The sequence below is a fragment of the Triturus cristatus genome, chromosome 8 (assembly GCF_964204655.1).
Source record: "Triturus cristatus chromosome 8, aTriCri1.1, whole genome shotgun sequence".
Lineage (NCBI taxonomy): Eukaryota > Metazoa > Chordata > Amphibia > Caudata > Salamandridae > Triturus > Triturus cristatus.
The window spans coordinates 22,102,342-22,129,733 of record NC_140591.1 but is presented as its reverse complement, the minus strand read 5'-3'; the positions used below and the strand labels follow the sequence as shown (position 1 = coordinate 22,129,733).

Sequence of the window (27,392 nt, the reverse complement as noted above, 5' to 3'; positions counted from 1 at the left end):
GACTTTCAACGGTCGGGGTTTATTCTCCACCATAGACTGTCCACCACCTGTCTCTGTGCCTTGGACTTTCAACGGTCGGGGTTTATTCTCCACCATAGACTGTCCGACACCTGTCTCTATGCCTTGGACTTTCAACGGTCGGGTTTATTCTCCACCATAGACTGTCCGACACCTGTCTCTATGCCTTGGACTTTCAACGGTCGGGGTTTATTCTCCACCATAGACTGTCCATCACCTGTCTCTGTGCCTTGGACTTTTAACGGTCGGGGTTTATTCTCCACCATAGACTGTCCATCACCTGTCTCTGTGCCTTGGACTTTCAACGGTCGGGGTTTATTCTCCACCATAGACTGTCCATCACCTGTCTCTGTGCCTTGGACTTTCAACGGTCGGGGTTTATTCTCCACCATAGACTGTCCGACACCTGTCTCTATGCCTTGGACTTTCAACGGTCGGGTTTATTCTCCACCATAGACTGTCCGACACCTGTCTCTATGCCTTGGACTTTCAACGGTCGGGGTTTATTCTCCACCATAGACTGTCCATCACCTGTCTCTGTGCCTTGGACTTTCAACGGTCGGGGTTTATTCTCCACCTTCGACTGTCCATCACCTGTCTCTGTGCCTTGGACTTTCAACGGTCGGGGTTTATTCTCCACCATAGACTGTCCGACACCTGTCTCTATGCCTTGGACTTTCAACGGTCGGGTTTATTCTCCACCATAGACTGTCCATCACCTGTCTCTATGCCTTGGACTTTCAACGGTCGGGGTTTATTCTCCACCATAGACTGTCCGACACCTGTCTCTGTGCCTTGGACTTTCAACGGTCGGGGTTTATTCTCCACCATAGACTGTCCGACACCTGTCTCTATGCCTTGGACTTTCAACGGTCGGGTTTATTCTCCACCATAGACTGTCCATCACCTGTCTCTATGCCTTGGACTTTCAACGGTCGGGGTTTATTCTCCATCATAGACTGTCCGACACCTGTCTCTATGCCTTGGACTTTCAACGGTCGGGGTTTATTCTCCACCATAGACTGTCCGACACCTGTCTCTGTGCCTTGGACTTTCAACGGTCGGGGTTTATTCTCCACCATAGACTGTCCGACACCTGTCTCTATGCCTTGGACTTTCAACGGTCGGGTTTATTCTCCACCATAGACTGTCCATCACCTGTCTCTATGCCTTGGACTTTCAACGGTCGGGGTTTATTCTCCACCATAGACTGTCCGACACCTGTCTCTATGCCTTGGACTTTCAACGGTCGGGGTTTATTCTCCACCATAGACTGTCCGACACCTGTCTCTGTGCCTTGGACATTCAACGGTCGGGGTTTATTCTCCACCATAGACTGTCCAACACCTGTCTCTATGCCTTGGACTTTCAACGGTCGGGGTTTATTCTCCACCATAGACTGTCCGACACCTGTCTCTATGCCTTGGACTTTCAACGGTCGGGGTTTATTCTCCACCATAGACTGTCCGACACCTGTCTCTGTGCCTTGGACTTTCAACGGTCGGGGTTTATTCTCCACCATAGACTGTCCGACACCTGTCTCTATGCCTTGGACTTTCAACGGTCGGGTTTATTCTCCACCATAGACTGTCCATCACCTGTCTCTATGCCTTGGACTTTCAACGGTCGGGGTTTATTCTCCACCATAGACTGTCCGACACCTGTCTCTATGCCTTGGACTTTCAACGGTCGGGGTTTATTCTCCACCATAGACTGTCCGACACCTGTCTCTGTGCCTTGGACATTCAACGGTCGGGGTTTATTCTCCACCATAGACTGTCCGACACCTGTCTCTATGCCTTGGACTTTCAACGGTCGGGGTTTATTCTCCACCATAGACTGTCCGACACCTGTCTCTATGCCTTGGACTTTCAACGGTCGGGGTTTATTCTCCACCATAGACTGTCCGACATCTGTCTCTGTGCCTTGGACATTCAACGGTCGGGGTTTATTCTCCACCATAGACTGTCCGACACCTGTCTCTATGCCTTGGACTTTCAACGGTCGGGTTTATTCTCCACCATAGACTGTCCATCACCTGTCTCTATGCCTTGGACTTTCAACGGTCGGGGTTTATTCTCCACCATAGACTGTCCATCACCTGTCTCTATGCCTTGGACTTTCAACGGTCGGGGTTTATTCTCCACCATAGACTGTCCATCACCTGTCTCTATGCCTTGGACTTTCAACGGTCGGGGTTTATTCTCCACCATAGACTGTCCATCACCTGTCTCTATGCCTTGGACTTTCAACGGTCGGGGTTTATTCTCCACCATAGACTGTCCGACACCTGTCTCTGTGCCTTGGACTTTCAACGGTCGGGGTTTATTCTCCACCATAGACTGTCCATCACCTGTCTCTGTGCCTTGGACTTTCAACGGTCGGGGTTTATTCTCCACCATAGACTGTCCATCACCTGTCTCTGTGCCTTGGACTTTCAACGGTCGGGGTTTATTCTCCACCATAGACTGTCCGACACCTGTCTCTGTGCCTTGGACTTTCAACGGTCGGGGTTTATTCTCCACCATAGACTGTCCGACACCTGTCTCTATGCCTTGGACTTTCAACGGTCGGGGTTTATTCTCCACCATAGACTGTCCATCACCTGTCTCTGTGCCTTGGACTTTCAACGGTCGGGGTTTATTCTCCACCATAGACTGTCCATCACCTGTCTCTGTGCCTTGGACTTTCAACGGTCGGGGTTTATTCTCCACCATAGACTGTCCGACACCTGTCTCTGTGCCTTGGACTTTCAGCGGTCGGGGTTTATTCTCCACCATAGACTGTCCGACACCTGTCTCTGTGCCTTGGACTTTCAACGGTCGGGGTTTATTCTCCACCATAGACTGTCCGACACCTGTCTCTATGCCTTGGACTTTCAACGGTCGGGTTTATTCTCCACCATAGACTGTCCATCACCTGTCTCTATGCCTTGGACTTTCAACGGTCGGGGTTTATTCTCCACCATAGACTGTCCGACACCTGTCTCTGTGCCTTGGACTTTCAACGGTCGGGGTTTATTCTCCACCATAGACTGTCTGACACCTGTCTCTGTGCCTTGGACTTTCAACGGTCGGGGTTTATTCTCCACCGTAGACTGTCCAACACCTGTCTCTATGCCTTGGACTTTCAATGGTCGGGGTTTATTCTCCACCATAGACTGTCCGACACCTGTCTCTATGCCTTGGACTTTCAACGGTCGGGGTTTATTCTCCACCATAGACTGTCCGACACCTGTCTCTGTGCCTTGGACTTTCAACGGTCGGGGTTTATTCTCCACCATAGACTGTCCGACACCTGTCTCTATGCCTTGGACTTTCAACGGTCGGGTTTATTCTCCACCATAGACTGTCCATCACCTGTCTCTATGCCTTGGACTTTCAACGGTCGGGGTTTATTCTCCACCATAGACTGTCCGACACCTGTCTCTATGCCTTGGACTTTCAACGGTCGGGGTTTATTCTCCACCATAGACTGTCCGACACCTGTCTCTGTGCCTTGGACTTTCAACGGTCGGGGTTTATTCTCCACCATAGACTGTCCGACACCTGTCTCTATGCCTTGGACTTTCAACGGTCGGGTTTATTCTCCACCATAGACTGTCCATCACCTGTCTCTATGCCTTGGACTTTCAACGGTCGGGGTTTATTCTCCACCATAGACTGTCCGACACCTGTCTCTATGCCTTGGACTTTCAACGGTCGGGGTTTATTCTCCACCATAGACTGTCCGACACCTGTCTCTGTGCCTTGGACATTCAACGGTCGGGGTTTATTCTCCACCATAGACTGTCCAACACCTGTCTCTATGCCTTGGACTTTCAACGGTCGGGGTTTATTCTCCACCATAGACTGTCCGACACCTGTCTCTATGCCTTGGACTTTCAACGGTCGGGGTTTATTCTCCACCATAGACTGTCCGACACCTGTCTCTGTGCCTTGGACTTTCAACGGTCGGGGTTTATTCTCCACCATAGACTGTCCGACACCTGTCTCTATGCCTTGGACTTTCAACGGTCGGGTTTATTCTCCACCATAGACTGTCCATCACCTGTCTCTATGCCTTGGACTTTCAACGGTCGGGGTTTATTCTCCACCATAGACTGTCCGACACCTGTCTCTATGCCTTGGACTTTCAACGGTCGGGGTTTATTCTCCACCATAGACTGTCCGACACCTGTCTCTGTGCCTTGGACATTCAACGGTCGGGGTTTATTCTCCACCATAGACTGTCCGACACCTGTCTCTATGCCTTGGACTTTCAACGGTCGGGTTTATTCTCCACCATAGACTGTCCATCACCTGTCTCTATGCCTTGGACTTTCAACGGTCGGGGTTTATTCTCCACCATAGAGTGTCCATCACCTGTCTCTATGCCTTGGACTTTCAACGGTCGGGGTTTATTCTCCACCATAGACTGTCCGACACCTGTCTCTGTGCCTTGGACTTTCAGTGGTCGGGGTTTATTCTCCACCATAGACTGTCCGACACCTGTCTCTGTGCCTTGGACTTTCAACGGTCGGGGTTTATTCTCCACCATAGACTGTCCGACACCTGTCTCTATGCCTTGGACTTTCAACGGTCGGGGTTTATTCTCCACCATAGACTGTCCATCACCTGTCTCTATGCCTTGGACTTTCAACGGTCGGGGTTTATTCTCCACCATAGACTGTCCATCACCTGTCTCTATGCCTTGGACTTTCAACGGTCGGGGTTTATTCTCCACCACAGACTGTCCGACACCTGTCTCTGTGCCTTGGACTTTCAGTGGTCGGGGTTTATTCTCCACCATAGACTGTCCATCACCTGTCTCTGTGCCTTGGACTTTCAGTGGTCGGGGTTTATTCTCCACCATAGACTGTGTTTTAATGTCAAGTAACCACGAGCAGAGTCTTCACTCATTCCATGTCTCAGACATCTCTCTTAGCGACCACTTCCCTTTGTGCCTGTCAATAAAGCTAACGTCAGATAAAATGGTTAAATTTAGCACAAACGAGCAGTTGCTAGAAAACATAGTTATTGGGAGCACAAATGTTTTTTCTTTGCGCTGGTCCATGGTAGACCAAGCAGCAACAATCAAGTCAGTGGTGGACAGATGTAAATCTGCCATCGAGACCTGTTTGTCTGAAACAGCCGCCCCAGACAAGATTCTTGCCTGTTTCCTGGTGACATCCCAAACCATAAAAGAATCCAGGCTCAGACGCATAAACAGTAAAAAACACGTGAGTGGATGGTTTGACTCCAGGTGTACGCAAGCACACTCTCACCTAAAAAGGGAGTTACGCAAATCCCCATGGAATTTGGCTGATCTGAGGACCGCTAGATGGGAATATAAACAAGCAATTAAGGCAAGGAGAAATACCTTGAAGAAGGAGGCATGGAAGGCATTACATACGGCCTCATTGGCGAATGATAGTTCATCTTTTTGGAAGGCTGTTAAAACACCTTTTCTTTCACCTAAGGCTGGCCCTACCATCAAAATAGCAATTAGTGAGGATCAATGGATAGAGCATTTTTCAAGAGTATATAATGGCGAGGGAATATCTGATAAGACGGGTAGTAATGATCAGGAGGATTATAATTTTAATTTACCCCATCACGACTCTGGTTTGTCGTTTACCCTAGATGAAGTGGAGAGGGCACTATCCAGAACTCAGGGAGGGAAGGCCCCCGGGCCGGATGGGGTTCCCGTGGATTTGTTTAAAACTAACATTTCTCTATGGGGGCCTATCATAGCCCAGGTGATTACAGCTAGCTGTAGTACCTCTTTTCTACCTACCTGGGTAGAATCTACTATTGTGCCTATATTTAAAAAGGGGGACAGGCAGGACCCGGGATGCTATAGGCCCATTTCTTTACTCGACGCCATTACAAAAGTAACAGGTAGAATAATATTAGAACGCCTCCAGGATTGGGCGAAGGAAAAACCTGTTCTGTCCGACCTGCAGTACGGTTTTCATGCTGGGCTTGGAACGACAGAGCAGGGCATAAATCTATCAATCCTGGTGGGGAAATACGCAAGGGAAAAGCAGGGAAATCTATTTTTAGCTTTTGTGGACCTCACAGCCGCATTTGACTGCGTGGTCCACAGCAAACTCTGGCTTATTTTAGAGGATATGGGGCTTGATGTTCAGATTATTTATTTTCTTAAGCGTTTTTATTGTGATGCCAAGGCACGTGTGCGATGTGGATTGAAGGGCGAATGTTCGGCTGCATTTCCAATTAAGAGCGGAGTCAGACAAGGTTGTGTTCTGGCCCCGTTTCTTTTTAACCTTTATATTAATGGGCTGGGGAACGCCCTTCTTAAAGACAAAGATTTTCCACAAGCGGGAGGACGTTCAATACCAGTGCTTCTATATGCGGATGACGCAGTGTTGATGTCCCGCACACAGGTTGGCCTTCAGAGAGTGTTAGAGAGCTTCTCTCTTTTTATGAAAAATCTTGGCTTGAGAGTAAACTCCTCTAAGACTTTCATTATGCCTTGTGGCCCTAGCATTAAAAAACCCAAAGACATGTTTGTTGCAGGGCAGAAGATTGGGGCAACTAAAGCGTTCCCATACTTGGGAATTCTTTTTGCACACAACGATACCTGCGGACAAGCAGTCTTAGCAAAAAAGCTGTTACTCCTACGAACAACAGCAGCCCTAACCACCTTTGCTAGAAAGCTGGGAAGGAGACCACCCGAGGAGCTTATCAAGATTTACAAGGCAAAGTGTGTCTCATCTGTTTTATATGGGGCAGGAGTCTGGGGGTTTACCGATTCACTCGCAATCCAACGCATAGAAAACTCTTTTTTAAGTTATATTTGATCAGTTCCGAATAGCACTTCATCATATATATGCCACGCGGAGTTGGGACTCTCTTTCATTTCTGATTTAATAAAGCTAGAGCCTCTTCTTCTTTGGCATAGGCTATGGACCAAAGAAGAGGCCAAGCTAAACAGGGATATATTATTAGATGTGTTAAAATTGGAAGGGGCATTGAAAATCCTATTGATAAAATATGTCCGTAACACTCTAAAAGATCTTGGTCACTTAAAGTATTTTACGAACCCTCTATCTATTCGACAAATAACAAGGAAAAACCTGAGAAAAGAGGGTCTTTTGCAGTTGGATTCTAACAGAGCGTCGTCTGAGATTTTAAAACCTACCGTACTTCATAACCAGATGGTTTTAACTACTTTCAACATTCAGCCCTATTTAATCTCTGTACCCGGAGTTTATGATAGATTTTTATTAACTAGATTCAGGTTGGGAGTATTTCACAGACTAGTTACCCTGCCTACAAAGAACGATTGGTCTCAACATCTCCCTCCTTGCCCCTGTGATAATAACTCTAATCAATCTATGATCCATGCAATGTTATTTTGTATATTTTATATCCACCTGAGGACATTGTATTTGGTACCAGTTTTAAAAATGTCTGGGCTCCGCCAAGGTCGACCTGCTTTACTTGCATTACAACAGCTTGATAATGCGCACATTACTTTTAGAATAGCAACTTATCTGAAGCAAGTCTTGAGACACAGGAACTGTTTGCTCACTTAATCCCTTATTTGGATACAGCACACGTGAGTTTAATCACGTTTTTAATCCTACAATGTATTTATGATATTTATATTATCTTAGGCTATGAAATGATGTGTTTTTTATATTGGTATGATATTTTTAATGCTATAAATTATGTATTGTTGTGTTTTTCTATGTGCTTTTATGATTGTCTTATGTAGCAATCTAATAAAGCTTATTGAATTGAATTGAATGTTATCCAGTACTATGCATCTACAAATGGCAACGCAGAAGAAGAAAAAGAACAGTTTTACAACAGACTCCAGTCTATCCTCGAAAACTGCCTTGAGCGAAACATCACAATACTGATGGGGGACCTCAATGCCAAAATTGGAAGCAAAACCACTGGGTCCTAAGAAGCCATGGGCAGCCATGGCCTTGGTGACATGAATGAGAATGGTGATAGGCTCGCAGATTACTGTGCCCGGAACAGTCTGGTAGTGTATTACCACTTAAAAGAATACACAAGGCACCGTGGGTGCCGCCAGACCATTCGACGGAGAATCAGATCGACCGTCTGCATCGACAAGAGGTTCCGGAGGCCCCTGCTGGATGTCAAAGTGATGAGAGGAGTCGACGTGGTGTCAGACCATCACCTTGTTGTGGGCAGGCTACAGCTAAAGTTGAAGAAAGCATGGATGGAATCGACAAACTAACACCAGCGATTAAACACCACCCTCCTCAAAGATGCACAAAAATGAAGTGAATACTCAATCATCTTCAGTAACAAGTTTCAAGTCCTGCAAGAACTAGAGGATGGCAGAGACCCTTTAGAAAGCCAGTAGATCATAGAAGCAGTAACATCAACATGCTAGGATGTACTGGGTCCCAAGAAACACAAGCATAAAGAAGTGATCTCCGCCAAGACTCTCAGCAGAATCCAAGCGAGAAGGGAAAAAAAAGCTGCAGTCAACACCACCTGACAAGAGCAGAAAAAGCAAAAGCTCAAGGCAAATACGCCAAAGCCAGCAAGAAAGCAAAGAGAAGCTTCAGAGCAGACAAGCAACGATTAATAGATGGTCTTGCCACAGAAGCCCAGGAAGCTGGAAGCCAAGGAAACTATCCGGCAGATCTAGCAAGCCAGAAAGACATGCTAAAGACAACGCTGGGAAGACAATCATGGGTAACGAAGGCCAACAATGAAGATGGGTGGGGCACTTTGAAAAACTGCTGAACCGGCCTGTGTTGCAGTCTCCACCAGACATACAGCCAGCTGGCAAGGGCTTGCCAATCGACTACAGCAGACAAAGCACGGAAGAAATACGGCAAGCCATCAAACGTCTGAGAAAGGGGAAGGCAGCAGGACCTGACAACATTCCTGCAGAGGCGCTGAAGGCAAACATTGAAACATCAGTAGACCTGCTCTACCCCATGTTTGAAAGGATCTGAGAAGAGGAAAAGAGCCCATCGGACAGGAAAGAGGTTCATCTCATCAAAATCCCTAAGAAATGTGACCTGAGTAACCGCGCAAACTATGGAGGGATAACTCGTCTATCATCCCCAGGCAGAGTGTTCAACAGAGTGATTCTGAGCAAAATGAAGAAACAAGTCGACGCTCAGTTACAAGACCAGCAAGATGGATTCCACAAAGATAGGACCTGCACAGACCAGATTGAAGCACAGCGCATCATCAGTGAGCAGTCGATGGAAGAGAACTCCCTCCTCTATGTCAACTTCATCGACTATATAAAGGCATTCAACAGGGAGGACAGAGGCCCTTTGCAAACTGTTCCACCACTACGGTGAGCCAGATAAACGTGTAAGAATCGTCAGGAACTCTTATGAGGGAATGACCGGCTAGATAGTCCATGGAAGACAACGCATGTAAGCCTTTGAAGTGAGGACCAGAGTCCACCAGGGTTGTTTGCTTTTGCCTTGTCTCTTCCTGCTGGCCACAGACTGGATCATTAAGACATCCTCAGGAACGAGAGGAAATGGGATACAGTGGACACATTTGATGCAGCGTGGCGGCCTAGACTTTGCAGATGACCATCTGCAGGCAAAGACAAACAAAGTGGCAGACACGTAGGCTCAACTTGGCCTCAACATGCGGAGGGTGAAAACCAATACCCTGAAGTGTTGTGGTGTTCCTACAAATCTATATAGGATCTGCACATTTAGACAACATAAACTAAGGGATTGGTATCCAGACTGATTCCAGACACCCCCAAAGAATATGTTAGTCTGTATACCAGCTCACAGGGCCACTATAAGCCCCGCAACCTTACCAAGGAGAAAATAGTTTGGGGCAACTATCGAACATGACGACCCTTGATCCTTCAGGGATCGTGGAAACAGTACAGTACTTTTCGCTCAGTCGCTCGTGCTCACTTTGTCTCAGAGAGACACACAGAATAAACAGTGGGGACGTTTTCAAAAAGTGTTTATTGAACCAGCGTCATTCTAGTGTAAAATATGTGTATTGCAACAACCATTAGATAGAAACAGATATATACGATTGCATGCACCGACAGAGTAAAAAAAAGGTAGAACAGGGCCGGCGCTAGGCATGGGCCGTGTGGGCGGCTGCCCAGGGATGCGCACTCAGCCCACCAGCATGGGGCCCCGCACAAGTGCAACACACCACCGGTCCTCGTGTACCCCTGCTGATCCAACTGAAAGAAATTGGACCCATGGGATGGGGCCCCCTCCCTGGGCCGCTCTGGGATGGTGTGGGGATGCCCAGTTTTGCAAGGAGACACATTTTGCAGGTTTGTCCTGCAATTAGGCCTCCTGCCCGCTGCCCATTCAGAGACACAGGGGAACGCCCTTTGTCCAGTGCTTTCATGCCTCCACCAGGGGGGCGCCCTTTGTCCAGCACTTTAGCGCCCCCACAGTTTTATCTTTCAGCCCACAAACAAATCTCACACCTTCAGCTCTATAGGAGCTGTAAATGAGGTGCTTGTAGGTGGCTGAGAGGAGGAGATGCACCCAGGAGGAGTCTGCACAAAGCAGCTTTCTGTGCTGTGTAACTTAAGTACATTAGAGGGGCCTCACACGTTCCCTTTCTGCCCGGGGCCCTGAAAATCCTAGAACCGGCGTGAGGTAGAATTCTACCATTGTGCTAAAACAGTGAATATATGCAGGCATATAAATAAATGGCAGTAATCATACGTACTCCTAAGATGCTAACCCTAGCTAAGTGTACCTAAATGTACCTAGCTTGTATGTAGGTGTAAGGCCAGGAATCCCCCTAGGAAAGGGCCAACCCCATTAACTGATCTGAGAGAACAAAGGACCCCGTTTTGATCTCGAGTTGGGCACCCTGCGAGGGATGTCAGGCCACAGCATGCTGGAGTGTTGGACTGTGTGCAGGGACTTCAGCGTCTCCGGTCAGAATGGAAGTTTCTCCTCTGGTTTGCCCGGCGAAGATGGGGTACTTATGTACCCGAAAGTTATCCTCAAGGTTCTACCTAGATGTGTCATGGTACTGTGGGCATGTCAGTCAGGGATGAAGATAGCGGTGACTTTTGTAAAGAGTTATTATGCAGAAGATGGTAATCCTGCTGTGATACTAAAAATCCTCATGTATATAAGTGAGGCTAGTTTTCAAAGAAAACCACATGACATCTATTTGGCACTTAACTAGGTAAAAGGTCAGCGCCAGAACCGTTATGTACAGCAAGGTAGGACAAATGTAGGTAAAAGGTTGTGCAACTACCTAGGCCTATATTGGGGTACATTGGGGTTCATAACTGAAGGCTAACATGGCCAGCACAACTGCAGTCACTCTTGTAGGCGATGCGCCGGAAGAGGCTGAGGCCTTCACCTACCTGGGCAGTGTCATAGACGAGCAGGGCGGTGCAGACACCGACGGCAAAGCAAGGGCGGCCTTCATTCAGCTAAAGAAACCTACCTGGGCAGAGTCATAGACGAGCAGGGCGGTGCAGACACCGACGGCAAAGCAAGGGCTGCCTTCATTCAGCTAAAGAGGGTCTGGAGCGCTGAGGACCTGACGCTGCAAACCAACATTAGGGTTTTTAACTCCAATGTAAACTCGGTCCCTCTGCATCGAGCAGAAACTTGGAGGACAGCGGTAAAGATCTTTGGTCGATTTAAAGATTCTACTTCAAGTTAAAGATTTTCAGTTACGTTGGGGGGCGTGGCCGAGCCGAGCCGCAAGATGGCCGCCGTGTAACGGGGCTCTGCCGGCCGAGCACAGAATCCGTCGGCCCATCCGTATCATGCCTTCCTTTTCCGTGCTGGAGAGGTCCGGCGGGAGGAGACTGGCCGCTTGTGACCCGAAAACAGCTTTCGCGGCCGCGATTGGTGGCGGAGCTCCGGCGCGATAGCCCCTCGCTGTGCCTGCGGTCTTCCTGCGCCGCGCTGGGCGGCAACCTCCGCTACGCGAGTCCCTGGTCGTAGGCCGGGGGCCTGATGCACTAGGCCGTGACGACCGGCGGGGCTGGGTCTGGCCTGCATGCACTGATCGGGCGGCTGCGACGAGACTCCCTACAAGCTGAGAGCTGGCTGACGCATGGACCCGACAGGGGAGAGGGTCGAGCTACATTCCGAGCGGAGGGGGCCTGGCGGATGGTGCAACACCCTGCTCTGCTGACTCCACGAACGCTACCACTGACGGGAGAAAATGCATACAACATGAATAAAACACTCTGGGGGTAAGAAACGACCGACCCCTGCTGGCGAGCTGACCCTGACTGACCACACACGAGAGTACCCTTTCTGGGCCACGGGCATCTGCTGACGGAGAGAAGGGCGCTGTTGCTGCGGGACGGGGGTGAAGGAACATCCGCGCAGGGACCGCCCGTCTGCCGCACTAAACTTGTTTCCATACCGGGGGCGAGGGCTGAACAGAGGGCCACGTGCAGGTGCGAATCAAGGGCCTGCGCGGCTCGCAGATTTGGTATAGGACCGGAGCCTGACGCGACACATCGAATCCATCCCCTCTCCTGGGGGCCCTCCTGGGGTGATTCCCCCGTGGCAGCATGGGGAAGCCGGATGCCAAGCAGCGAAGACTGCATTTTGAGAAACAGAGTGCCCAGAAAATTGCGATGGAAACGGCGTCACAGACGGTGGTTCCTGAAACGCAGATGGAACCCACGCAGGACGACGACATCAAAAGCATGTTTCGAGACCTTAAGGGCTGCCTTAAGGAGATTGACAGCAAACTAGACTCCATGGCTCAACGAATGGACGGCATCTCGCACAAAGTCGATCAGCACGAGGAAAGACTTGCAGCGGCGGAGGCGCGGATTGCTGAATGTGAAGAAAGCCACAGCGACACCCGGGAAAAATTGCTCCACATGGATAAGGTCCTGGAAGTGATACGGGGCCGAAATGAAGATTTGGAAGCCCGCTCCCGTAGAAATAACGTTCGCATTATTGGGATTGCGGAATCCACAAACATTGGTACTATGGAGCAGTTCGTGGAGGGGATGTTCCGAGACTTATTTGGAACGGACCTATCGGCCATATTCCTGGTTGAGCGCGCACACCGAACGCTGGGCCCGCGTCCGGTGCCGGGGGCGCCGCCGCGCCCGATCCTTGCCCGCATTCTAAATTACAGAGACAGAGACACAATCTTGAGGCTGTCCCGTGAAAAAGGTGAGCTCACTTTCCAAAACATGGCCATCTCTCTGTATCCTGACTTTACACAAGCTGTACAGGCTGCAAGGCGTGAATTCCTACCGGCTAAAAAGATCTTCCAAAAAGTGGGCACTAAATACGCCATGCTATACCCCGCCAAGTTGAAGATTCAGCACAAGGGGAAACCGATGATCTTCACGGAGGCCACGGTAGCGCTAACATTTGCACGACAAACAGAGAGGGCGCAGCGTGAGAGGCGCGACGATCGAGGGACACCCCCGGCGGGCCAGCTGAGTGACATTGAATAGAGCAGCGCACCATTTTGAGGAATATGCTCGCCTGCGGCGCGGAGGGACACCAGGCGGCTCGACTGATGAGTATATGACATTTCAATGACTTTTGTTGTCCTGGGGACTGGAGCATACTGGTGATGCAGGGTAGGGCCGGCAGGGGTAATTGTACAAGGTGCAGAACCTATTTCTGATCCTAGTCGAAGCACCAGTCATATACGGGGAGGGTGCAGGATCTGGCCTGCTATATTTGGACAGATTGCGAACACGGAAGGCGTACTTGTTCGGCCACCCTGTCTTTTTACGATGGGGAAGTGTGCCGGTGACCCTACGCCCTCACAGGGATAATTCCCATGATACTGATGCAGGAATGTTATTGTTGGGTTGGTTTGGGGGGGGCAATGGATCTCAACCTGATTGGGGGGTTGGAGTGGGAGGTGGGGGGGTATGTTTATTACTGGTTTGTATTGTTTCACTGCAGCATTTTCCTACACAACTAAATGATGATACAGCGCTATTGCCAGCCGACGCTCTGTTGCTGTTAGGTGCGAGACACACTACACGAGGGCCCTTAACACGTGCCCCACCCCTGGTGCCGAGGTTAGCCACTCCGCTGCGTAGGATACATCCCTATACATTTCCCTGACCGCGCTGCGTTGCCTGACATGGAATATTCGCGGTCTCAATGATCACCGCAAGATACGCTTGACCCACGCGCACTTGACAAGACACCATATCGACATATGTTTCTTACAGGAAACCCATTTGACCAAGGTAGCTGGGGAGAGACTCCGGAATGCCAGATGGGGCGAAATACACACCTCCGGCTGCTCTAGCTACTCCCGTGGAGTGGCTGTACTGATTCGAAGGGGCCTGCCCTGGCAAACATTTAAGGTGCATGCCGACCCAGAGGGGCGATACATCATACTGCTGGGGAAACTATTTCATATGCCGCTAACACTTATCAACACTTATGGCCCCAACGCGGACGATCCGGATTTTTTCCGGCACGTCTGGCATCAGGCGCAATCGATGGGTGAGGGGGCATACATTTGGGGCGGAGATTTTAATGCAGTGCTTTCACTGGAGCTTGACAGAGAGGGGGCTGCTCGCACACATCACCCACACGCGGCGGGTCTTCTCCGTAGCCTAATGAAGGACTATAATCTGTTGGACTCGTGGCGAGTGTTACACCCTGCGGTAAGGGAAGGTACCTGCTTCACCCCGCACAGGGGGCCTGGTCCAGATTGGACTTTTGGCTCTTAACCCCGCAGGTTCATGCATGGGTGTCTGGGGTACATCACAGAGCGCGCACCCTATCCGACCACTCCCCAGTTGAACTGGTACTGCAGGTCCCCAAACCATATGTTACACCAGTCACGTGGCGTCTGCCGGCGCAGGCCCTGATGGACCAGGTATTTCACGAGGACGTACACCAACACATTCTCGACTATTTTGAGCTGAACACGAACTCTGTGACGTCGGTGGGCACCCTGTGGGATGCGTTCAAGGTAGTAATCAGAGGTCACTGCATCGCGGGGCAGGCCAGAGTATTGAAGGACATCAGACATACGCTCAAGGGGCTGGAAGACCGCCTACATGCCCTGGAGGTGCAGTATTGCTCGGACCCCTCGGCGACAGTGTTGGCAGAAACACGCACCAAACTCACGGCCTACCAGGCCGAGGCGGATAGGGAGCTAAAATTTTTGCATAAACATGCGACAGCCCGCCGGTATGGGGAAGGAGATCGTCCGGGCAAAACGCTTGCCCACCTGCTACGATCGCAAAGACCTGCCCCATATATCACCTTAGTCGAAACCCCGCAGGGAGACCATGCATACAAACCTCCAGACATCCTAGATACGTTTCAGACTTTTTATAAAGACCTGTACCGTTCCCGGGGAGCACCTCCGTTGGAAGACCTGTCTAGTTACTTTGACACGATACAGCTGATCTGGTTCAATGCACACCAGAAAGGTTATTTTGATCGTCCCTTCGCGATAGAGGATGTCAAGGAAGCAATAGGGTCCTTGACAGCTGGAAAAGCGCCGGGGCCTGATGGCCTGCCAGCGCAGTTTTATACGGAATACGCGGATATCCTGGCCCCCAGACTATTAGAAGTGTACGCTGAGGCAGTAGAAGCGGGTATACTCCCTGAGTCGATGAGAGAGGCTATCATCATTGCTCTCTTAAAGCCGGATAAAGATGCTCAGAAGTGCGACTCCTATAGGCCATTATCTCTAATTAACACTGATGTGAAAATTTTTGCTAAGATGCTGGCGGTGCGGTTACAGCCGGTGCTGCCCCTCATGATCCGCCCGGACCAGTCGGGATTTGTACCAGGCCGCTCCACGTCTCACAACCTTCGAACCCTCTTTGGGGTTCTGCACTATTTGGCACCACACGTACGGGCCGCAGCGGTGCTGCTGGACGCCACAAAAGCGTTCGATTCCCTGGAGTGGGGGTTCCTGTTTCCTCTGCTGCAACGTATGGGGGTGAGTGAGGCTTTTATTAGCTATATCCGATTGCTCTACACTACCATCACTGCCCGGGTGAGAGTCAATGGGCTTATCTCTGCGCCTTTTGTCATTGGAAGGGGAACGAGGCAGGGTTGCCCCCTGTCACCCCTGCTATTTGCTATCGCAACCGAACCCCTGGCAGCCCGTATTAGACAGCATCATGCGGCTAGAGGCATCGGTTTTTCGTCACAGGCACTGACCGTCTCTATGTATGCAGATGATATTACACTATATGTGGTAGACCCACAGGAAAATCTCTCCCCCATGAAGAGAGAGTTGATAAACTATGGCTTGCTGTCGGGAGTGACCATAAACTGGGAGAAGTCGGTTATTTTGCCTCTGACGTCCGGGACATCTCATTTTACTCCGGACTGCCCGCTGAAGTGGGCGACCGGACCAGTGCGATACCTGGGGATATGGATAAGCACAGACATGCAGCAAATATGGGCAGAAAATTATGGGCGGGTGCAGAGCTGGATAGAGGAAAAAGTCAGCCGTTGGAAGCACTTGCCCCTATCATTGGCGGGCAGAATAGCTGTGGCCAAAATGGTTATCCTACCTAAGCTCCTATACTTAATTGTCAACATCACACTGCCCCTGACTGCACGTTATCTGCACCTAGTGCACTCACAGATGATAGAACTGGCATGGGGTGGAAGGCAGCCGAGGGTGGCCTGGGAGACCCTTACTCTCCCACAGCGACAGGGTGGCATGGCGGCGCCGGATTTCGCGCTGTATGCCTACTGTGCACAGGCGCAGTTCTTGCACTACTGGGCACACCCCACGCCGTTTCAGCCGCATGTGGCGATAGAGGCGGATAGGGCAGCCCCGTTGCCGCTCGCCACGGCCCTGTACACTCCACACAAGAGGAGATGTACAGAAATAGACCCGGTACATGCGCTTAGGTGGGCCTGGGATGGGCTGCGACGTCGTGCCAAATTGGACCTCCTTTACACTAAATCGATACCCCTGCGCGGTAATCCCATGTGGCCCCTGCTGCAACACATGAAAACAGGGGAGCAGGTGACTTCACGCGGCCTTCACACAGGAGGGGACCTCTTCCCAGGCGATACCTCATCACGCCGGAACAGATGTGTGGTGCGGAGGGCCCGACAATGCTGGACACGCTGCTTTACTACCAGCTGCGCCACACATGTCAAAAGCTGTTTCCTACGTTTCCGGCACCGCCGCCGGATTTGCTGGCCCTGGAAAATGTGCTAACTGTAGACTCGGGGCGTAAACTAATCTCCCGCTTGTACGTGCGCATGCAAAATAGTCATCCCGTCGTTGTCCCCGCGGCGCGCGGCATGTGGGTTGCGGAATTGGGAGCCGAAATCACTGATGATCACTGGGGCATGTGCTGTAGACTTCTTGAGACCTTATCCCCCAATTACAGGCTCTGACTGATACATTTCAAATACATACATATGACATATCGCACCCCTAGCCGGCTGCACCGCATGGGCTTAAGGGACACAGACAATTGTTGGCGCTGCAATGTGCGCGAAGCTACCTTTTTGCATATGGCATGGGACTGTCCCTCAGTGGCCTCCTTCTGGGCTAGTGTGATGGAGATAATTTGTGCAATCACTGGCCTACTGATCCCATGCACTCCGCAGACTACACTATTGGGCATCTTACCCATGATCAAACCTAACCACCGTAAGCTACCGGCCATGCTCTGCTTGCTTGCCAAAAGGCAGGTCGCAATACACTGGGGAGCAGTTACGTCACCTAGCGTTAGGGAATGGATTAAAAGTGCTGTATACTGCCAGACACAGCTTGCTTTATACTGGGAGCTCTTACCGGTGCGCTCACGACCGAGGGACATATGGGAACCCTTCACACGCTGGTTGGCGCAAACAACGCTTCAAGCACTGTAACACAGGGCTGCTTACTAAGGGTGCCTGGGCAAAGACAGCAACCAGATAGAGCATGAGACACGGAGGTTGACAACTATGATGTGGTATTTGCGCGGGACGGGGGTGGGTCGGAGACGTATGGGCCAGGCGAATTTTACCAAGCACTAATGGGCTGGCATCTGTCCATCCTATTGATGTTGATCTGTTGGTTGGGAGCTGAATCGTCCATGCAATATCCTATGAATACTGCAGTGAATGTTATTGTTTTTGTTGTTCAAAATGCAAATAAAAAGAATTTACAAAGAAAAAAGATTTTCAGTTACGTTAGCGATCCTAGGCGAAGTTCAAGGTCCTTGGTACAAAAGTAAATTGAAAGCACAGCCCTAAAAACGCAGAGCCCCGATTGGCTATTTGTCCTGCTCTGGAAGAGTCATTCACAGATGCCATTGAAACTGAGGTTTGATGTATGACGTTTCTTCGTTATTTCGAGCTTGTGATAAGCGTTCCTTTGGGGGGGAGGGGCAGTTATTCCAGTAGGTTTATGTATGTACAGTATCTTGTAGTCGTGTATGCTTTGTAAAGTAGTTAGATTGTCATGTGCAGCATGCGGGCAGTACTCTCCTGGAGTAGGCAACTGTAAGTGAAAGCAGTGGCCATGGGACACTGTACAACATACTTCACCTGTTGTGAACTCCCTGTGTTCACAATGTCACAGTGGGCGCCCAGATCCTTGCTTTGGGGTGGTGGAAGTTTGAAGCAGCAGGAGGGTAAAAAGCACTTTTTGCTGTTAAAAATGTTGAGTCTTTTTTTCCTGAACCCGGAGTGCTGACATGTCTGCTCCAGGTTTTGGGTTTGGAGCGGCTCATTCTGAGTTTTCTCTCCTGAAGTTCACAGTGGCCAAGGGACGGTATGTAAATGCCCGATATTTCCAGGTTCCTTTTAATACTGCTAAGTGTGTTTGCCCTCATTTGTAGTGGTTGAGGTGAAGTGGGTTAGAAGAAGATTTAAGTATCACCCTTAGATCTGACAATTTGGTTGCGCAAGGAGGCCAGTATTCAAGCCAAGTCAATACACTTTAATCGGTTAATAAAAACCATAAAAGCAGACATAGGAAAAATACTTAAACCATAAAAATACATTATAACACACAAATTCAAAACAGATAAAAATTCATTAAAAACTAATACAAATTCCTAGCCTGTGCAGACAGCATAGACTGATCACACTAGCCAGGCAACGTCTTCCTGAGCCCGAGAAGCCCTCTCAGGAAGCTTGCTGCATTAAAACATATGAAAGGGCAAAGAATTTAATAAAAAGAAAAATGTATTGCATGTAGTGAGGAAGCTAGGCTCATGAAGAAACTAGACCTGGTCATGGTTCAATCATACGTGCCACTTTCCACATCTAAAGGTATGGAGCCCTATTTGAACCGGGTATTTGAACCGGAGCTAAGGTTCTGCCTGACTAGCTTACGCGGGAACAAGATTCACTTTTTGGTGGCTTTCCCATTGCCAGGTACCCGGTTTCCATCACTACCTGACTTACTGTCCGTGTGATGGGACATCACATCCATCTACGAAGCACTCTATGCTTTTTTGCACGCGATATTCTTCTCCCAGGGTTCTGTGTCCAGTTTTAGAAGGAAGATCTTTTTAACCGAGGAGATATGCTTTGTTTTGAATAACTTTATTCGATGTAGAAAAAACATCATAAAAGTATAAAACAGGTTAAAAGACAAGAACACTGGAAAGATTACATTAGAGATCATTTTTTTTTTTTTTTTTTTTTTCCGAATAAAGGGCTAAGTCCACAGTCCCCAATACAGACTTGCTACAAATTCGGTGGGGGATATGATGTACAAGGCGAAATAATACATAAATCCAAATAACAGTATAATTAAAGCCCGTCCATATCAAGTGAGCTCAAAATAACCAATGCCCACAACGGCTTATTTGACTATTTTTCATTTGGCAAGCTTTTGCCTTATCCTCCATGCATGTCCTAAAAACTTTGCTATGCCACAGGTTACACTTGGAATTAGTGTCTCATAGGTTAAAATGCGTAAAGCCACCCTATGGGATGAGATATGCACTTTAGCTGAGGTTATGAGTGTGTAAGGACTTTTATGTGTGAGCCCAAAAAGCTATCATGAAATGTTGTAATTCTCTGGGATTTTAAAATATTTCTTTAAGTACTCTTAGTTTTCTCTTGAATGTGGGGACAGGTGATATTTGCATGATTTCATTGTGATTGATGGTTTTAAAATGTGTTTTTATTATTGTGCTTTTACGGTCTCTGTGCACGAATAAAGCTTGATGATGATGACGAAAGGGCTTGTCAGCATTTGTAAGTCCACCAACCCTGGTCTGTCGGCCATTATTCCTTCTCAGGCCTTTGGATGATGATTGGTCCCTGGGCCACAGCAGCGTCAGAGCTGGTATCCTAGCAAGAGGCCGCCATCTTTGTTAGGTAACGGTTCCAGGTTGGTTTGGAGCTTCTGGGCTTTTCGAGTAGGTGCAGAGCCCGTGGCTGGTGGGGCAGGGCAGTCAGTGACCACTCCAATGTTCAGTAGACTCAGGGCCGAGCAGTGCCTGTGGCAGGGAGCGGGGCATGAACTTTGGGTATGGAACCGCTTCATCCATGCCTCATATTTGTTTTCTTTTCTTACAGGCGGGAGCTCAGGCACAGCCATGGCTGCTGCGGTGAGGGCGGCTCAGAGTCTGAAGAAGGGTCAGCGGTGTGCGGTCATCTTACCGGACTCGGTCAGGAACTACATGTAAGAGACGTCTGATGTGTGCAGGCCAGTCGGATCCCACGCAGCTACAGAGCCTTGTATTCAAGACCTAACCATACATGCTTGTCCCCATCTCAGCCTTACCCTCATCATGTCACAATGCACCTCACCCCTGCCCTCATATGTCACATGATGTCTCAGCCCCACCCTCAGCATGTCACATTCCACCTCAGCCCTACCCTAATGATACTCCAGCCCCACCCTCATCATGTCACATTCCACCTCAGCCCTACCCTCGTGATACTCCAGCCCCACCCTCATCATGTCACATTCCACCTCAGCCCTACCCTCATGATACTCCAGCCCCACCCTCATCATGTCACATTCCACCTCAGCCCTACCCTCATGATACTCCAGCCCACCCTCATCATGTCACATTCCACCTCAGCCCTACCCTCATGATACTCCAGCCCCACCCTCATCATGTCACATTCCACCTCAGCCCTACCCTCATGATACTCCAGCCCCACCCTCATCATGTCACATGACATGTCGTCCCCACCCTCCTCATGTTATATTTCACCTCACCCTACCCTCATGATACTCCAGCCCCACCCTCATCATGTCACATTCCACCTCAGCCTTACCCTCATGATACTCCAGCCCCACCCTCATCATGTCACATTCCACCTCAGCCCTACCCTCATATGTCACATGATGTCTCAGCCCCACCCTCAGCATGTCACATTCCACCTCAGCCCTACCCTAATGATACTCCAGCCCCACCCTCATCATGTCACATTCCACCTCAGCCCTACCCTCGTGATACTCCAGCCCCACCCTCATCATGTCACATTCCACCTCAGCCCTACCCTCATGATACTCCAGCCCCACCCTCATCATGTCACATTCTACCTCAGCCCTACCCTCATGATACTCCAGCCCCACCCTCATCATGTCACATTCCACCTCAGCCCTACCCTCATGATACTCCAGCCCCACCCTCATCATGTCACATTCTACCTCAGCCCTACCCTCATGATACTCCAGCCCCACCCTCATCATGTCACATGACATGTCGTCCCCACCCTCCTCATGTTATATTTCACCTCACCCTACCCTCATGATACTCCAGCCCCACCCTCATCATGTCACATTCCACCTCAGCCTTACCCTCATGATACTCCAGCCCCACCCTTATCATGTCACATTCTACCTCAGCCCTACCCTCGTGATACTCCAGCCCCACCCTTATGTCACATTCCACCTCAGCCCTACCCTCATGATACTCCTGCCCCACCCTCATCATGTCACATGACATGTCGACCCCACCCTCCACATGTCACATTCTACCTCAGCCCTACCCTCGTGATACTCCAGCCCCACCCTCATCATGTCACATTCCACCTCAGCCCTACCCTAATGATACTCTAGCCCCACCCTCATCATGTCACATGACATGTCGACCCCACCCTCCACATGTCACATTCTACCTCAGCCCTACCCTCGTGATACTCCAGCCCCACCCTCATCATGTCACATTCCACCTCAGCCCTACCCTCGTGATACTCCAGCCCCACCATCATCATGTCACATTCCACCTCAGCCTTACCCTCATGACACTCCAGCCCCACCCTCATCATGTCACATGACATGTCGACCCCACCCTCCACATGTCACATTCTACCTCAGCCCTACCCTCGTGATACTCCAGCCCCACCCTCATCATGTCACATTCCACCTCAGCCCTACCCTAATGATACTCTAGCCCCACCCTCATCATGTCACATGACATGTCGACCCCACCCTCCACATGTCACATTCTACCTCAGCCCTACCCTCGTGATACTCCAGCCCCACCCTCATCATGTCACATTCCACCTCAGCCCTACCCTCGTGATACTCCAGCCCCACCATAATCATGTCACATTCCACCTCAGCCTTACCCTCATGATACTCCAGCCCCACCCTCATCATGTCACATTCCACCTCAGCCTTACCCTCATGATACTCCTGCCCCACCCTCATCATGTCACATTCTACCTCAGCCCTACCCTCGTGATACTCCAGCCCCACCCTTATGTCACATTCCACCTCAGCCCTACCCTCATGATACTCCTGCCCCACCCTCATCATGTCACATTCTACCTCAGCCCTACCCTCATGATACTCCAGCCCCACCCTCATCATGTCACATTCTACCTCAGCCCTACCCTCATGATACTCCAGCCCCACCCTCAACATGTCACATTCCACCTCAGCCCTACCCTCATGATACTCCAGCCCCACCCTCATCATGTCACATTCCACCTCAGCCCTACCCTCATGATACTCCTGCCCCCCCCATCATCATGTCACATTCTACCTCAGCCCTACCCTCATGATACTCCAGCCCCACCCTCATCATGTCACATAACATGTCGTCCCCACCCTCCTCATGTTATATTTCACCTCACCCTACCCTCATGATACTCCAGCCCCACCCTCATCATGTCACATTCTACCTCAGCCCTACCCTCATGATACTCCTGCCCCACCCTCATCATGTCACATTCTACCTCAGCCCTACCCTCATGATACTCCAGCCCCACCCTCATCATGTCACATTCTACCTCAGCCCTACCCTCGTGATACTCCAGCCCCACCCTCATCATGTCACATTCTACCTCAGCCCTACCCTCATGATACTCCAGCCCCACCCTCATCATGTCACATTCCACCTTAGCCCTACCCTCGTGATACTCCAGCCCCACCCTCATCATGTCACATTCTACCTCAGCCCTACTCTCATGATACTCCAGCCCCACCCTCATCATGTCACATTCCACCTCAGCCCTACCCTCGTGATACTCCAGCCCCACCCTCATCATGTCACATTCCACCTCAGCCCTACCCTCGTGATACTCCAGCCCCACCATCCTCATGTCACATTCCACCTCAGCCTTACCCTCATGATACTCCAGCCCCACCCTCATCATGTCACATTCCACCTCAGCCTTACCCTCATGATACTCCTGCCCCACCCTCATCATGTCACATTCTACCTCAGCCCTACCCTCGTGATACTCCAGCGCCACCCTTATGTCACATTCCACCTCAGCCCTACCCTCATGATACTCCTGCCCCACCCTCATCATGTCACATTCTACCTCAGCCCTACCCTCATGATACTCCAGCCCCACCCTCATCATGTCACATTCTACCTCAGCCCTACCCTCGTGATACTCCAGCCCCACCCTCATCATGTCACATTCTACCTCAGCCCTACCCTCATGATACTCCAGCCCCACCCTCATCATGTCACATTCCACCTCAGCCCTACCCTCGTGATACTCCAGCCCCACCCTCATCATGTCACATTCTACCTCAGCCCTACTCTCATGATACTCCAGCCCCACCCTCATCATGTCACATTCCACCTCAGCCCTACCCTCGTGATACTCCAGCCCCACCATCATCATGTCACATTCCACCTCAGCCTTACCCTCATGATACTCCAGCCCCACCCTCATCATGTCACATTCCACCTCAGCCTTACCCTCATGATACTCCTGCCCCACCCTCATCATGTCACATTCTACCTCAGCCCTACCCTCATGATACTCCAGCCCCACCCTTATGTCACATTCCACCTCAGCCCTACCCTCATGATACTCCTGCCCCACCCTCATCATGTCACATTCTACCTCAGCCCTACCCTCATGATACTCCAGCCCCACCCTCATCATGTCACATTCTACCTCAGCCCTACCCTCATGATACTCCAGCCCCACCCTCATCATGTCACATTCCACCTCAGCCCTACCCTCATGATACTCCAGCCCCACCCTCATCATGTCACATTCCACCTCAGCCCTACCCTCATGATACTCCTGCCCCCCCATCATCATGTCACATTCTACCTCAGCCCTACCCTCATGATACTCCAGCCCCACCCTCATCATGTCACATGACATGTTGTCCCCACCCTCCTCATGTTATATTTCACCTCACCCTACCCTCATGATACTCCAGCCCCACCCTCATCATGTCACATTCCACCTCAGCCCTACCCTCATGATATTCCAGCCCCACCCTTTTCATGTTACATTGCTCTTCAGCCCTGTCCTCACATGTCACATGATGTCTCGGCCCCACCCTCAGCATGTCACATATCATCTCAGCTCTACCACCCCACCTTACCCTTATATGTCACATGATACTCCAGCCCCACCCTCAAGTCGCACGGCACCTCAGCCCAGCCCTCATCATGTCACATTTCAACTCCCATCATATCGCGACATGTCTGAACCGCCCCACTCCCTCCCCATCTATCACTGCTGAGCACAGACCCGCCCTCCTTCAAGAATACTTCTCGTCCCCGCCCTGCCCCTGCTGTCAGGCGCCTTTGTTAACCCTGCTGCCGCCATTGCAGGTCCAGGTTCCTGAGTGACGCGTGGATGGAGGAGAAGGGGTACCTGTGAGCGTGCGCGAGTACACGACCTGGTAAGTGATGACGCAGGATGGGCTCTCGCACTTCACATCCGAGGGGGCCACCTCTGCGGCCTCTAAAGTCCATGCACAATTCCATCCTGTCGGTGAAATGCAAGCTCTCCTCCAGACACACTCTGATGAGGATCCCCCTCCCCCAACGCCCACCCCCTCAGGGGCACCCGAGCACCGGCCTCGGCCATACACAGTGAACACTGGGACCGAACTTTGGTCACCGGTCCCGGCCTGTAGTGTTCTCCAACGCGGGGTAGCGGTGCAGTCTACCCGCATCGGAGGTATTTTGCTAGCGCTAGCGCGTGTCATCACGCGGCAGCTATAAATAAAGGGGCGTGGCCCGCAGGAAGGCAGTCGGGACCACGCCGAGAGTCCAACAAGTGTCCCATGTGTTTATTGCGGCCGTAGCGCTGATTACACGTGCGTTAGCGGCCTCTTATCTATTACGCTGGCGACGAGGGGCAGAAACGACCCCATGCAGTGCAGGTTAATGAGCCTAAATGTCAGGTGCTTAGTGAGCCTTTGATCAAGGACCTGGACCCACAAAGTGCTGCCTGGCCTGTGCTGGCCTGCTGTGTGCCCCCAGGCGAGTCTGCTACATCCAAGAAAAGCCCTGCAGCCCCGAGAGCGCCTGGAGGGAAGAGAGGCCTTTCCTGCACTCCCGGTGGAGCCCATGGATGAGTGTGCCCCAGAATCCTGGATGGGGAGGAAACTACTGTGAGGCCTAGAACATACAGGCCACAGGAGAGGACCTTGACAGCATCTTCATCGCCCTCGGCCAGGCTGCTGCTATTGTGCCCAGGAGGTAAGCAGTGCACGTGCCATGAGGTGTGACTGCATCTGCGCCAAGATGGCGTCGATCCCCGCCATTGAGCCCTGTGTGGTGGAAAGGGCCCCCTCATCCCTTGCCACGCGATGGAGAGACTGGACCGATCGCCTCCAGAACTACTTTGAAGGGGCGGGCATAGCCCGGGACAGGCGCAGAGCACTACTCCTCCACCTCGGAGGCAAAGACATCCGCTGCATCTACAAGACCCTGGTGGAGGCCACACCCAAAACGTATGTCACGCTTCTCAATGCCCTAAATGCGCACTTCGAGCCGATGGCGAACAGGGACTACGAAAGATTCATCTTTCGCCAGGCCAAGCAAGAGGCAGAGGAATCGTTAGATGCGTTCCACGGGCGCTTGAAAGAACTGGCCAGCATGTGCGGATTTTGTGACAAACAGGAAGAAATCCGAGGTCAGATAATACAAGGGTGCTACTCGTCCGAGATCAGAGTAAACATTCTTCAGGAGGATGGCAAGTCTCTAGCGGACATCCTGACCCTGGGCCAGTCAAAAGAACTGTAGCAAGCCAGAGCATCCCACATGGAGGCGGCCCTCCACCGCCCTGTCAAGACGGAGCAGGTCAACGCGGTGGAAACGGCGAACGTGGTGAGGCCCAAAGCGCGCCAAAACACAGGGAGAAGACAGCAAGACAGGAAAAAGGGATGCAGCTACTGCGGAGGCACACCCCATCGCATGCAAGACTGCCCGGCGAGAGGGAAGAAGTGCAGTGCCTGCGGGTGGATGAACCACTTTGCGGCGTTATGCCGGTCTACAAAGTCACGGAAAGAGGCAGCACAGACAGTGGCCGAAGAGCGGGACAGTGAAGACATGGATGATGACACGGTAGACTACCCGGTCCACTACGTATTCGCAGTAGATCAGCCACGACGGAAGAGACGACGACTTCCAAGGTGCAGAATCAAGATCCATCACTAGGATGTGAGAGCCACCATAGACACGGGGGCTTCGATCGAGCTAATGGCTGCCAATGTGTATAATCAACTAAGTCCACGTCCACCATTATGCGAAGCAAGGATCAGGGTATTCGCCTACATACAAAAGACACCCATCCCGCTCTTGGGTTGTTTCAAGACCGAGCTGAGGCACCAAGACCTCAAGATCCCCACCACAGTGTACGTGACTACAGAAGGAAGCGGTATGCTGATAAGCGGACAATCAGCAGAAGAGCTGAGGCTGATATCATTCGCCATGGCGGTACAAGAGGAGGAACTGGAGGCCATCATGGAGGAGTTCGAAGATGTCTTCAAAGGCATCGGATGCCTGAAAGGGAAGGAAGTCTCTCTCCACATTGACCCGTCAGTCCAACCGGTGGCGCTGAGGCACAGGCGCATTGCGTTCCACTTGCGCAAGAAGGTCGAAGAAGAGCTGGAGGCACTGGAGAAGCAAGGGATTATAGAAAAGGTCAGTGGACCCACCCCTTGGGTGTCCCCAATCGTAGTGGCACGGAAACCGAAACAGCCAGGGCAGGTCCGCATCTGCGTTGACATGCGCCTCCCAAACGCCGCGGTGAAAAGGGAACG

At 50.9% G+C, this 27,392-nt stretch overlaps 1 protein-coding gene across 1 annotated transcript in view; it reads left to right on the top strand.

Moving 5' to 3' along the window:
• Positions 1-27,392, top strand: part of LOC146799863 (cystathionine beta-synthase-like) — a 173,907-nt gene that overhangs the window by 134,229 nt on the left and 12,286 nt on the right. The window contains exons 11-12 of the mRNA XM_085620758.1: positions 20,474-20,579; positions 24,952-25,022. Of these exons, the coding sequence (XP_085476884.1) occupies positions 20,474-20,579; positions 24,952-25,000 (155 nt within the window). The 3' untranslated portion in view covers positions 25,001-25,022. The remainder of the gene's footprint in view (positions 1-20,473; positions 20,580-24,951; positions 25,023-27,392) is intronic.